The sequence below is a fragment of the Martes martes genome, assembly GCF_963455335.1.
Source record: "Martes martes genome assembly, chromosome: 16".
NCBI lineage: Eukaryota > Metazoa > Chordata > Mammalia > Carnivora > Mustelidae > Martes > Martes martes.
This window is the reverse complement of record NC_137904.1, coordinates 41,084,558-41,098,666: the sequence shown is the minus strand read 5'-3', so window position 1 is coordinate 41,098,666 and position 14,109 is coordinate 41,084,558. Positions and strand designations below refer to the sequence as shown.

Genomic DNA, 14,109 nt, shown 5'->3' with positions numbered 1-14,109 from the left:
CTGATCCAACACTGACCAATGGCAGAGGCAGGAATTGTCAAATAGCACCCAGGAGGAGCGCAGCCCGCGCGAGGGACCCGAGCACAAACCTATCAACCTCTTTTTTTTTTTTTCCCTCCTTCTCCTTCTCCTTTCTCTTGCTCTCTCTCCCCCCCGACAACACAACGCGTCCTGTTTCACCTACGTAGATCTGCGAAAGAGGCGTCTGTGCCTTTCAGGGAGGAGGGAGCATTTGGATGGAGACCACCCCATCCCCCAGTGATTAAATAAATATATCCCTCCCCTCCCCACGTAGGATAGGAAAAAGTTAATTGTGTTTTCAGAAAAGTTAACCCCTGCGTTGCTCGAGCCCCTTCCCTCAAGGGAAGGGTGCGTAAATGTCCTCCCAGTGGTGAGGAGACAACTAAAAGAAAAGGTTTGTTTCTAGGGTTTTGTGTCGGTAGAAGAGGAGAAGAGTTCGCTCTTTAGCATCGTTTTCAGAAGGAGAGGCAAAGAAGAAGAAACACTCCCCTCCCCAGGTTTTGAAAACTGGTTTTTCCTATTTCTCAGGTCTACCCTGCCTCCTCCAAGCCTGGGTTTATTATCCCTGTTTCTCCTGAGCTCTTCTGGTCTGAAGGGCGGGCCAGAGCCTGCTGCCCAGAGGACCCAGAAGGCTGCGAAATGGGAGAAGGGTCCGAGCCCAAGCTTGTCCCTCTGGCTCCGGCCAGGTTAGCCTAGTCTAGGAGCTTCTTGGAAGGCTGCTGCTGCTGCCTCTGCTGCCCAAGACATCCTGCTTGTTTCGGGCAAGTGCTGCTTGCTCTTGGCACGGGAAGGGACACTAGGGAAAGGGACTAGAGTTCACTTCGATTGAGGGATAGGGAGAAGAGGAGTGAGGGGCATCCCCCACCTAGGTTGTCTGATCCCTGTCCTGACTGCAAATCCCCACCCTCTACCCCCCACCCCAAATTATTATAACATCCTGGGCTACAGAGTGTGAGGAATCAAAGATGTCTCAGTACGTCTGAGCACAGGGAAGAAATTGTTCCTCCTCCAATTCCGGGTCCTTAAACCCTCCTGATATTTGAGGCAATCCAAGACAACCCGGAAAGAGAGGGGCCCTTGCTCCTTTTCCAGGTCCCTCCAGAAGCCGGCAGTTCTTTTTAAAATCAATTCTTTCCCAAAACGTGGTTTGGGTTTAGTTTTCTAAGGAGGGAGAGGTGTCCAGATCCTCCTGGGGACCCAGCAGGCAGCTTACAACTATCAGCCCGAATCCCCTCTCCAGATGCTCACCACCCTTCTGTCTGTCTCTCAGCATCTCTCCAGTCCCTCCCATGTCTCACATTTGGATCACCAGCTCTGCTGCTGCACAAGCTTGGGTGTGAGAAAGAGTGCTCATCTCCGTTCATTTCTCTCTCTCTCTCTCTCTCTCTCCTCTCATCTAAGGAAAATGAGCACCGAAGCCAGGCTGGAAGACTGAAGCACAATGTGTGTTCAACATTCTAACTATGCACGTGGAGGCCAGACAGTAAAGGGTGATAACCTTAACCTTCAGACCTGGGTTCTGGAATGAGCCAGGATGTGTGACAAAAATCGGATGATAAAGGGGCCAGGCTGACTCTCTTCTGCCTTATTCTTTGGGCTCCTTTTTGTGGGCCAGATTTGTCCACAGCAGATGGTACAACACACTAGGGAAAGTGGTAGAGGGCCGAGGTGGTGACCAAGGGCAGGGACGTAGTTGGTTGCAAAGTGGCCTACAAGGCTCCCTGAACTCAGGACAACTTCTAGGCTATACTACTTCATGGCTGAGTGGCAATGCCTACATGTCCCACCAACAACTTCCTAGCCAAACTCTGGGGAGGTGGGGTGGTTGTCAAGATTTAAGAAAACTGGAGCCTCCTAATGATGAAGAATCTTTACTGCCCCAGTCTAGCTGCAATTGGGGAGCATTTGGTCTGGGGGAGCAAGGTCAGGAGAGTGCCGGTATGCAACCTACCTCAGTCCTGCCACTGGGGCTGGGCCTTGAACCACCTCTGTCCTGCCTCCTCCCTGGCCACAGTATCCCCTCCTAGAACTGGACAGTGTGGGCTTTGCTGCAGAGTCTGGACTAAGTAGGATGCCATAAGGGAGGGAGACTTCCCTGTGATAGAAGCACAAAAATAACTGCCTTATTCTTAGAGTCACAGCCCCAAATTAACTTCACCTCCGCAGGTTGCTTGTCGTGAGATGGAGCCGCAAAGGCAGGGCCTGGGCGCCTGGAGTCCAGCATGAAAGGAAATAGCGCCTCATCGCTCTTATCTAAGCCCAGAGGTATTTATGAGCGTTTATTCGTCTGATCCGTTTGTTTGGGAGAAAGAGCAGACGACGGGCAGGGCCCGGCCAGAGGCCGCCTGGTTTCTGGAGCCAGATCTCTACGAATTTGTCTGTGGTTCGGTCCACCACGGTCTGTCTGTCTGTCTCCACGGGGGAATATGTAAATACCCAGCAGGCACAGCTGTCTGCCAGTCTGGGGTGTCTCTCCCAGCCTCGCTGAGGAAGTGTGTATGTAGAAAGGTGGATATAAATGCGTACCAAGTCTGAAACACACAACAGAAGGACTGCACAGAAACCCCACAGGCAGAATTTATCATGGGGATTTTCTGTGCTGTGAATCTGAGCTCCTGTGGACGTGCACGCATTTTCATCTCCCAGGGAAATATCCAAGTTGTGTTCAGCTCGCGAGCAAAATTCTCCTGTACTGGTAACCTCAGGGAGGTGTTTTGCCTTGATGGGTATGGAAGAGAGAGGGGATTGAGACACTGTCCAGGCTTCCCACTTCCTCTCAGCTACACAGCCCCCCCCCCCAACCTTCAGGTCACCGGGTTGTGAGCATCTTGCCCAACCCGCTCCCAGCTTGGGCTGGGGTGGAGCAAATTAAGACATCTCAACCCAATTCTTCCTCTAGACTGTGTGATTCTCTGAATCTGGGGAACATAAATGTTCCCAGGGGGAGTTCTCAACCTTTGGGAGCGGTTTACATGGGATATTGCCTTAAAATTGGCAGGACCAAGGCGCGGTACAAAGACCTAATTTCCATTATGCAAATGAACATCTTCCTCTCTGATCTTGGTTGGGGGGGGGGGATTGGCGGTGGCTCCCTCCCCCTTCTCCCTAACCAGGTCCACCCAGTACCTAAGACCCGAAGTACCAGCGCCTTCCCTCCCTACCTGTTCTTCCCGCTGCCCACAAGAAAGAAGCACCCAAGACTTTCCAGCGGCTCCCTGGGGGCCTCCGCACTGGGCGGGGCCTTCTGGCCTCGGAAAGTCACTCTTGCTGCCAGAAAGCTGAAAGAGCAGCTCCTGTAGTCCAGGCTCTGGAGGCGCCATAGACGCGGGGACCGCAGCCGCGGGGTTTGCCCCCCAGCACCACCCGGCCCCCTTGACCTCGGCATCTCCTCCAGCTCCGGGCCAGACCCTAGTAACACCTCGGCCTGCCTGGCACCGCAGGCAATTTCCTGGAGCCCCCGCCCAGGAACTGGGGCCACAGCACCTTGAAAGGAGCAGCCAGAGCTTCCTCCTGTGGCTTGAAAGCCGGAGCTAATCAGTAACCCGTGAGACAGGGGCCAATATTCAAACGCAGCAGCAGAGGCGCATACCCGGGCCCTCGCCACCCCCTTCTGGGAAAGCGATCGGGTTAAGCGGGTGTGAGGGGTCTGGCAGGATCGGAAATCACAATGGTTTAGTTCCTTAATGATTGATCCCCACTCCCACGCCCAGTTTTTTTCCCCAAAGCATATTTGTGTCGATTTCGCTTGAAACGATCGAGAATGGGGGAGGGGACCCACACTCACTTGCAGACACCAACAGTTTCCAGAAAATTTCGTCTCAATTCCTTCACCACGGACTCACCGGCCAAGCAACTGGCAAGACCCACCAGCCAACCGGGGAGAACACAGACCCGGGTTTGTCTTTTGACAGCCGAGTGGAACTGCGGGGGCCGGCGCCTCCCCCGCTGGCCCCCTCCCTTGGCCGAAAAGAAAACCAAATAAACCTTGAACAGCCTTGGCCTCGCATCTCCCGAGCGGCCCGGATGATCCCCTCTTGAGCCTTGGAGGGGCAGGCGGGTGAGGGCTCGCGACTCTGATCCCCCGACCCTTGGGTTCAGGGCCCCCTGCCCGCGGGATGCAGTATTAGTCCTTTTTAAATATGACCTAGAAAGAGCCGCTTTCCCAGCCAGCTGCTGGGTTTAGAGCTGGGATGGGGCGGGCGAGGGCACACTTGTTCCCTAATCCACACGCGGACGGGCGGGTACCAAGATCCAGCGGAAAGCGACAATCTGGGCCGACGTGCCCCCCGAAACCCGCCGAACCTGAGCAGCGGGGGCTCCAGGCGTCGGGTACGGTTCAGGAGGTGTCGCCCGGCTCGCGGCGCCGAAGCCGCATGTCTCCGAACGGACGGTAGATGGCAGCAAACCGCATAATTTCGGTCAGAGCAAACTGTCTAAGGGATGATTTATACCCCGCCAAGACTACAGGAGAAAAAGACCTTTAGTCTGGATGGGTTTGGGGAATTTTTCCTTTGAGAATAGGCCCCGAGTGCCGTGGGTGCTGGCCGAGAACTTCTCTCGCAGCGCAGCCCAGGGGTCCCCGCAGGCACCCAGGCCGGGCCTGCTTCCTGGGTATCTACCTGCACCTCCAGGGGCCCCCTTCCCGCGCCACAAGTGGCCTGCACCCCTCTCTTCCCAGACCAGGCTTGAGAGCGCCAATATTCCCCCTACCCACCCCCATCCCCTGCAATCCCTGGGCAACCGGAGGCCCGAGGCTGAACGCTCTGCATTTGGTCTTCAAAAAAAGAAAAGCAATCACCTATTTGTGCAAACCAAAGTGAATCACAGTCTCTCCCGCCTTCTATGCCCAAAGCCGCTTATCTCTCCGCTGGCAGCTTCCCCAGAAGCCCCCTCTCTTGGTTTTTAGGTTCTTTCCCCTTCTTCCACCCCCCCCCAGCTACTTTAGGAATTTCAGTCTCCCGCCCAGCAGTTTTTCTCCTCCCTCCTCACCCCCAGGAGGCCTGGCTGGAGAATGAAATCAGGCGCCTGAGGGACAGGACTATCTAGTTGTCCGAGCTTAGAGCCAGACAGCTCTCCGGTCCGGACACCATCAGGTTCCCTAACTGGGTTCTCTTTCTATTTTCTTCTTCTCTCCCCCGTCTCTCTCTCTCTCTCTCTTTTTTTTTTTACAAGCTTAAAACACCACAACACGCTCAACAGCTTCTCCACAATCAACACGTTTGGTTCCAGGAAAGTTTGAAATGTTTCCACTCCAGACACACACATGGCAATTTTCTCCACCGAAATCCACACGCCCATACCAATAAAACACAAGTAATAGAATAAATATTGCACAGAAACCAACACGCTGTAACCTACCGCATTACAAAACCACAAAACTGTCTCCCTGCAGAGCGAGGCTCCCTCCTGCGGGAGTGGCGAGAGACCTGGGCATTCTCGGGCTGGCTTTCTGGGGGGAGGGGGGTCTCCCTCCGTTTGGGTGCCTCCACCCATAGCCCTTTAATTTCAGAAACGTCTCCGAAGGGAGATAATGAGCATTTCTCTATGAATTGTTCTCTCTCTTGTCCTTCCAGCCGCCGCCTCCTCGCCCTCTCGGGCCTCTGCGGAGACTCCAGGCCCTCCAGAGACCAGGACGTCCCTCAGCGCCACCGCCCCTTGTGCCAGTGCCGCCGGGAAACCGCCGATACCCACGCTGGGCAAGAGAACTGCGCGGGGGACAACTGGGGGAGGCCGGAACAAGGGAGGGAGGGAGGGAGGGGGAGGGGGCGCACACCCACAGAGGTCGTAGTAACCGGCTTCTGGGGAGCCCTGCAGCCCAGACACCCCATCCTCTCTTTCGCAGCCTCCTCACTTGAGCCTCCTCTCCCAGCTTAAAAAGGCGACTCAGAGCTCGCCTCCGTGGCCCCTTTCGGTTCCTCCTCCCATCTTCCCTGCCTTGGCTCCCCCTCCAGGAAGCAGCCACCCCCTCTCTCTCGGCCACCGAATTTCCTGGGAAGCCTCTCCCTGCAGCGCCCAGAGGTGGGGTTCAGCCCCGTCTTGGGGTGGGGGTGAGAGGGAGACAAACCTAAGCCCCACCCCCTACAAAATCGGTGCAAAAGAATAAGAAGAGAATTGTAGAATCTCCCTTACCTTTGTAGACCTTGGGATTTCTTCCCTCCGATTGAAAGAGGTGAGGAGGAAGGGGGGCGGAAAGCGTTCTGTTTCTTCTTCATCTTCCAGATAATATTGTCCCAACCTGAGAGCCGTCGCTTCCCCTTCTCTGACTTGGGAGAGAGGGTGTTTCGCTTTTCTGATATTTGCATAGAAAATGGAGTAAGTTCTGGCTTTGAAAAATGGTATCAGCCTGCAGTCCTGGGCAGATTGTCCATTTACCCTCCATGATGACTAAAATCCCAGATCAGCAAGCAAATCAACTTAGAAATTAAAAATTATTTTTGGTTCTCTCTTTTGTGTAATTCCCACTCCTCCTTCTCTCTCTCTCTCTCTCTCTCTCTCTCCCTCTCCCTCTCCTTTCCTCTCCCTCTCTCTTCCTCTCTCTCTTTTGCTTTATCGAGCTGAGACTGAAGTATAAAAATATCAAGAGGCTGGAGCCCTGAAGGACGACAGTGCTCCGACCTAGGTGTGGTGTCCAAAAGAATGCTGCATTATAACCACCAGGGAAATGATAAAAAGTTCATGTTCACGATCGCCCGGCCACATGACCGGCGCCGGCCAATCGCTGGATTCAACCACTCATAAACTTCTATCACAAAGTTGTAAATTTTCATAAAACAACAAGGAATTTATTGCATTTCTTCATGGCTGCTCCACCAGCAACCCTTTTCTCGGTCGCCATCTTCTTTTCTTCTCCTTCTCGCTATTTCGGGAAACCCCTGTCTGAGAAAGGGTGAGATTTGGGGTGCAGGGAATCAGGCGGAGGAACCACAAGGGTCCATCTGGGAAGGGGATTCTTTCCAGAACCTCCCTACTCTCGCAGGAGCTCTGCCCCCCTCTTCTAGTAAGAATTCACCCCAAATCCTCCACACAGGGGCTATTCTAATACAGTTTTGGGGTGAGTCGGGAGTAACGGCGGGTATCCAGAATTGCCACTTGCATCAGGGCAAAATGAAGGCTTCAGTGCCCCCTCTCCCTCTCTGAATGCCCCCCTCATTCTCAGTCCTCTAGATGGCGGGACCCCCACCTGTGAGGCTTGTAGCATTGCGGGTGTGGGGGCTCTAGGTCCCCTAGGGCCTGTTTTTTGGCCGGGGGAAGAGAGGCGGCCCTGAGAGAGGCCAAGGTTCTTGCCTCTGCTCCCCAGAAATTGTAAGAGGATGAGATTGGATCCCTGATTCTCCTGCCCAAATGCCCACATACCCAGGTTCCCAGTGACAGTTCCATGTGCTCTCCTGGGGGTTCTGTGGTCATTAATGGGGGAAACTGCAGGTTCAGGAGACTTTTACTTACAAATTCAAATTAAAGAGATTCTTCTAAAACGTGGTTCCATTCCAACCTGCTTCCTCCTTTCTGTCCCCAAACCTGTTCTTTGCATTTAAATAATCCAAGGTTTATCATCGAATAAATTCTAAAAATCAGCTCCACAGGTCTAGATGCGTAGGTGCTGTCCTCCAGGTTTATGTTCCTCAATCAAGGGGTGTTTTGGAGGGGGAAAAAAAAACCCACCACCACCACCAAACAAAATTCATCCCGTGTTTCCCAGGTCCCCTGAAATATTCCTGTATTTTTGAATTGAGCTACCAGCGCCCAAATGCAGGAAACGAAATAACATCCCCCCAAAAATGTTTTCTGCCTTTTCTCTCTTTCTCTGCACTCTGGAGAAGATTCCAGGTCGCCGGCAGCGCGGACCGCGGGCAGCAAGGCGCGGAGGAAGCCGGCGGAGCTTGGCGCCGGGCGCGGCCGGGCTCGCAACCGCCGGGGATGCAGCCACACTAGCCGGGTAACCTTGCCCCGCTCAGGATCCCGTTCTCAGGGATCATCCACTCCTCCCCCACAATTCAAACATTTTATTTGGATCGCTGTGTTAATTTAGAATGAGATAAATGGAAGTAAAATAAGTTGAAATAAAATAACCGAGTAGGTCTTGCGGAAAATGCTTGCCGAGGGAGCGGAAGCCGGGAGCGCCCTCGGTTTGGAGGACTCTTTGGACCGGCGGGGGAGTGCCTGCTCGCCGGCCTGGCTTCTGCCCAAAGCCGCCCAAGAAGCAGGAGTGGATCTGGGTGCTCACCTTCCCTTTCCGTCCACTCTTCCTTCCTGTGGGCCTAACACTGTGGATTTCAGCTCTGTTTTGTGCCCCAGCCGCACCACCAAGCCGCAGCCTGGTTTGAAGGCCTGGATGAGGCAGAATTTGCAAACGGTGGGGGTTTTGTTTTGTGAATGGGTGTGTGACTGAGCCTGTGGGCTCAGGGATGTGTTTACTTGGGGGCAAATGTGAATCTGTGTTTATAAGCCGATGTGTGAATGTACATTGGTATGTATAAATGTCTCTGTGAGTGAGTGTGAATGTGTTTACTTGTGAGTGTGTGTGAACATGAATGCATGCATTCCAGTGTACAGTTGGGATGGGTGAATAAATGCCTGTGTGTTTATTTATGGACATATGAATATGGGGTGTTTGTTTGTGACTGTAGGTGACAATGTATAGATTTACTTACGTGTGATGTCAGCCTGTAAATAGGTGTGATTTGTGCATTTGTGTATGTCAGTATGTGTAAAAGAATGTAAAGGGAGGTATGTGTGTCCTATGGGGGTTCACTCTGGGCAGCCCCTGAGCCAGGAGCACTGGGGAAAAGGACAGACCCCAGCGCAGAAAGAAATGACCAGCAGCAGAAGTTGGAGCCAAGGGGCTCTGGGATGCTTGGCTCACCCAGAGCCCCCACCCCAGCTTTAGGGAAACACAGAAAATAGGTCCTCTGTTCATTTTTAAATTGTGTTTTATTTCTCCATCCTTCAGGTACACATACAATGTAAAGGGGATCACAGGGGCTGGCGGAAGCAAGGAGCATCAGGTAGGCCAGGGGCACAGAGGGGACACTTGAGCTAGTCAGTGGGTCCATGGGGCTCCCTAAGGCCCCTTCCGTGCTGCTACTGGTAAGGCGGGGGGGGGGGGGGCTCAGGAGGACAGAGAACCACACACCTTAGTCCAGACCCACAGAGCACAAAGACAGCATCAAAGAAAGAGGCTTACAAAACAGCGAGATTTTACAAAGACCTTACAATAGCGACATAGAAAAGGGGAGGCAGAAAATCTAGAGGACAGGTAGGTAGGTGATGTTCCTCCCATAGCATACAAAACAAACCCACCGGGCTTTTCTATAGGTAGTATGGTGTTTTCTTGTTTGTTTGTTTTTCTTTTTGTTTTTCAGTGTTAAGAAACCAAAATTCCACCGTCTCTCCTTAAAAAATTTTAAACTGCTTTCCACTATTTAAATAGTTTTCCCCCTCCCTATTTAATTTGAGTTTCCTGGTTCAGTTCTCAGAGCTGGGCTTCAACCCTCTGTCTCCCTTTCTGGCTCTCTGCCCTTTCTCTGGCTCTCACTCTTCCTCCTCCTCCTCCACCTCCGCCTTGTCCTGGCCGGTGGCCCCAGGGCCCGCGGTCTTGTTCTCCTTTTTCCATTTCATGCGCCGGTTCTGGAACCAGATCTTGATCTGTCTTTCGGTCAGGCAGAGCGCGTGCGCGATCTCGATGCGCCGCCGCCGGGTCAGGTAGCGATTGTAGTGAAACTCCTTCTCCAGCTCCAGGGTCTGGTAGCGCGTGTAGGTCTGGCGGCCTCGCTTTCGGTCAGTTCCTGCGCACAGTATTTAAAGGAGAATAATCAGTGCGTGTGGGAAAAGCCACAAGACTGCTCACCTCTTCACAGACTCTTAGGTTTGGGGTCAGTGGGTGGAAGAGCCCATTTCCCCAGTAAACCAAAGTCTTACTTTCCACACCCCTCAGCGTGTGCCTTCCCTCTTCCCTCAACGTGCAGGACTTTCTAGAGGCCTCCTGAGGCAGACGTCCCCACTGGCCACCCGGAAAGTCTTCCAGACTAGGGCTCCTGAACCCAAGATTTAACCGGTTAGCTTTTGAAGGCCCTGCACCTGAGGGGTGTTATGTGGGATGAAGGAAGGTTAATCTTCCCATCACCCCTGGGACCAGGCACCCTAAGACTCCCCTTTTGGATGCAGACTCTGACGGATCTTTAGGTAAGAGGCCATGGAAACCATGCAGGTGGAGTGGGGCTCTAGGCCTGGCCTTGGTGCTTTTCCCAAAAAGAAAGAAAACAAAGAAGCTCACAGACCCAATCTCTCTCTCTCTCTCTCTCTCTCTCTCTCTCTCTCACACACACACACACATAGCCTGCTGTGGAATGAGGAGGAGGTGAGAATCTGCAGATTTCCTTGGAGCTTGGAATTGGCCTGAGAGCAGGAGCCCTATGATGACTCTTTTCCAGTGAGTGGCTCAGGTTCAGACAGGGACAGGCTGTCCGGCCTGCCCACCTGCCCAGACAACCCAGTTTTCCAAATCAGACTCTGGGCCTCCAGGAAGGCACAGGGGAGACAGCAGCCTGGTTTGGGGAGGAACATGAAGTATCTGGGGAGCGGGGGCTGAAGGGCAGAGGTGAGCTTTCCAGGTTAGGCCAAAACCCTGAGGAGCCTTGGGGGAGGCTGTACTGGGGGAGGAGCTGGTGCCAGCCCTCCTGGGAAGTAGACATGAGAGGAGGGCCTAGGGGCCCTAATTTCAAGTCAGATAAAAGCCAAGCTGAAATGTTTACGAGCAGAAAAATTGGGGCTTTGATAAATCAACTGGAAAGGCAATTGAATTATGGAGCAGGTAATGGGGACCGTGACCACCAATACTGATGGTGTAAGAGCTGGGCTCCTTCTGACTGGACTGGGGAGCCTCAGACCACAGTCTTGGGCTTTTTGAACCTTGGAGTTGGTCCCCGAGCCCAGGGCAACATGAAGAAAGATGTCTGGTTCAAGCTAGTCAGGAAACCCCACAGAGCCTGGGTCTCTTGGGGCTTCTGAAACAGCTTGCTCAGTGGCCTGCACTCTCTAACTCATGATGCGGCTCCCATGGAGTCCTCGTCTCTCCCCTAAGAGGACAGTCACCCTTCTGGAATGATACCTGCAAACTTGCTGGCCAGTTCTCCAGGGGGCACTTAGGAGCCCTAGGCAGGGCACCTGAGGAAGCCAGCTATACTCCTGTGGGGCTTCTGACCCCTTCTCTAGTTCTGCTTCCCCCTTCCCAAGTTCACTGGGGGGTCAGGAGCCTCATCTCTCTTGGCCTCAGCCCCCCTCTCTCCACCTGCCTCTCTGGCTCTGTGTCCCTGGCTGGATCTTCATCTCTTCTCATACCCCCTCCTTCCGCCTAGCCTCTAGAGCCCACCTCTAATTGTCCAGAAGGGAATAATGGGGGAGCGGGGTTGGCTGGGAAAGAAGGGGGAGGGGAGAATTGCTCGACGCTGCGGGCCCCCTCCCCCAGACCTTCAAGCTGGGGCTGGGGGACACACCCAGAGCTGAGATCCCCGGCGGGGGAAGGGAGAAGGGAGGGGAGAGACCCTAATGGCTATTCTCTGCAAACCCCAGCCTTCCTCCACAAGACAAACGGCCTCGTCTCCAGCCCGTGCCGGCGCGGCTGATAAATATTTAAAGCTAAAAGGCCAGGAGGAAAGGTGGGGGGCAGGCGGGGGGCTAGGAGCGCCACGGCGTCGGCGGAGAGAGATCCGCCGAGGGAGCAGAAGGAGCCTGAGAGCACCGAGCAAAAAATGGGGGTGGGAGCGGCGCGCCGGGCTGCGGCGGAGGGGCTGCCGCGTCCCCAGGGCCGACCTCCCACCGGGAGCACTCTGGACGCGGAAAGGAGCACTTGGCCGGGAAGGGGGCGCCTTCCGGGGAATGTGCTCGGGCCACTGCGGCTCGGGATGGCTCGGTGCGCGGCGTTACCTGAGCTTCGCATCCAGGGGTAGATCCGGAAGTTACTCTCGGCCGCCAAGTCCGAGTCCCTCTGCTCCTTGGCGCCCGCCGCCTTGGCGGAGTCGCCGGGACACACCCCGGAGAGGTTCTGCTCAAAGGGCGCGCAGTGCATGTTGAAGGAACTCGGCTCGAGCCCGTAGCCGGCCGCGTAGACGCCGGCTGCACTCTGGCCCGCCATGCCCCCCCCGCCGGGGTACAAGCCCTGCATCGAGGCGGCGAAGGAAGCGCCCGAACCCGCTCCATAGCCCGGGCGCTGGGGGTTGGAAGCAAACGCGCAAGAAGTTTGTTCAGGGAAGGCTCCGGTAGCGAAAACCGAACTTGCGGCTGGATATTTAGAAAATAAAGCATTCGCATAATACAATGAACTCATAATTTGGCCGGATGATTTGTAGGCAGGGACGTTTTAGTGTCGGTTTTACGAGATTCCTTGATATATTACAGAATTAGAGTCCAGATTTACACCAAAAAGGACCCCCTTTTTCCTCTCCGGACCACGTGACCCCACCCACGTGACGTCCGCTCCGCCAATGGCCGGGCAGCCTCCCCACGGCTCCCGGTAATGTGGAAAAAATTGTGTGGCGTTAGATTTATAAAATATGATCAATAATGAATGGGAAAGCCAAGCCCTGTGGATTGGGGCTGGGGGCTCAAGGGCCGCTGTCGACCCCCTTGGGCTGGAGGCAGCTTGCAGGCGAGATTTGGGGAGGAAAGGATTGAGTGGCAGGGAAAATAAATAACCTCCGAGCGATCCGTGTTGTCACCCCCCCGCCCCCCCCCATTACCCAACGAGAAACAAATGCAGCGATTGCCCGCAACTGGGTGGGTAGGTGGGTGGGGGCAGGTCGCGTCTTTATTAATCTGGGCCAGTTCAGCCTGGCTGGGCCTTTGGGGGAACTTGGTCCAGTCCTCCCGAGGTGAGGAGCGGAGGTGAGCCCGGCTTCCTTGCTCGCTCTCGGTGCCCCCAGACATACAGGCAGGAATGCAGTGAGGCTTCGTGGCTGCTCCTACAGGCGCGGGATCCAGCCCACGGGCTCTGGATGATGCGGTTTCTGGTGGCTTAAAAAAACGGGGGGTCGAAAGTAAAAAAGGAAGGGGGTGGGGTGAGGTGGGTGGGAAGAGAAAGGAAGGGAGGAAGGCGCCCTGGGTATACTGCTCTCCTGGTTCCGGGAGGCGGATGCCTCAAGTAGAGCGTGGCTGCCGGAGAAGCAGGGGCAGCGAAGGAAGGAAGGCGGCGAGCCACGACCTCGGAGCTGGGCGAAGGTGGCCAAGTCGTAGAGAAGGAGAGGCGGGGGAGAGCATCTCTCCTCTCCTCCTGCTCCCCCCCCCCCCAATCCGGGAAAAATAAATGTATAAGCTTGTTCAGCGGCCCTGCACTCCACTTGTATCCACTCACCCCTACATAGGCACAGACAGGAGAGGGCCCACAGAAACAAAGGGGGAGGTGGAGGGGGGATACAGCCGCCAGCCCGGGCGCATCTCTCCGGCGTGGCCTCGGCGCCTAGGTCTCGCGCCCGCAGCCTCGGAACGCGAAGGGAGGGGGTTTCTCTGGGCTCCCCTCCCCCGTTCTGTCTCCTCCAATCAGGCGCAGCCGCCTCCCTCACCCCCTGCGCCCCTGGGCCAAGGGACTCGCACCACCTGCCTCCAGCCCCCGCCCCCTCCTCTGGGCTGCCTGGCCTGGCGGGCGCAGGAGCCCGGTGACCGTCTCCCCCCAGCTCTGCAAGGCGCCGGGGGCAAATTAGGAGCGCGGGCCCAGCCAGTCTCGGGTTCTCGCTTGTAAACTTTATTGTAACTCTTCCGCCCTTTTCAGGCGCAGACAACAGAACAAAGTATAGAGGAACAACAAAATATATAATTAGCCCTCCCACCCCCCAATAAAGCAATTCACGGATACAGGATACATTCTCTTCACAGTAAACCTAAGAACACTTTTAACAATTGCCCACAGCGCGCATGCTAACTAAAGTAACCTCTTTTGAGAAACACTTAAGACGAAATTGCCAAACCAAAGGGGGAGGGTTGGGAGGAAAAGAGAGAAGCAAGAGAGAAAGCCAGCGAGCTAGGGAGGGCAGCGGGGAGAGAAGGGTTGGGAGGGGGAAATGAGGACGGAGAGAGAGAGAGAGAGAGAGAGGAGAGAGAGAG

At 54.9% G+C, this 14,109-nt stretch overlaps 1 protein-coding gene across 1 annotated transcript; it reads right to left on the bottom strand.

The window, feature by feature from the left end:
• Positions 1-8,939: 8,939 nt before the first annotated feature.
• On the bottom strand, positions 8,940-12,422 carry HOXB7 (homeobox B7). The gene is made up of 2 exons (XM_080826980.1): positions 11,941-12,422; positions 8,940-9,803 (listed from the first exon to the last, which is right to left on the bottom strand). The coding sequence occupies exons 1-2, from the start codon at positions 12,338-12,340 to the stop codon at positions 9,550-9,552; spliced, it is 654 nt and encodes a 217-aa protein (XP_080683106.1). The 5' UTR covers positions 12,341-12,422; the 3' UTR covers positions 8,940-9,549.
• Positions 12,423-14,109: the final 1,687 nt, after the last annotated feature.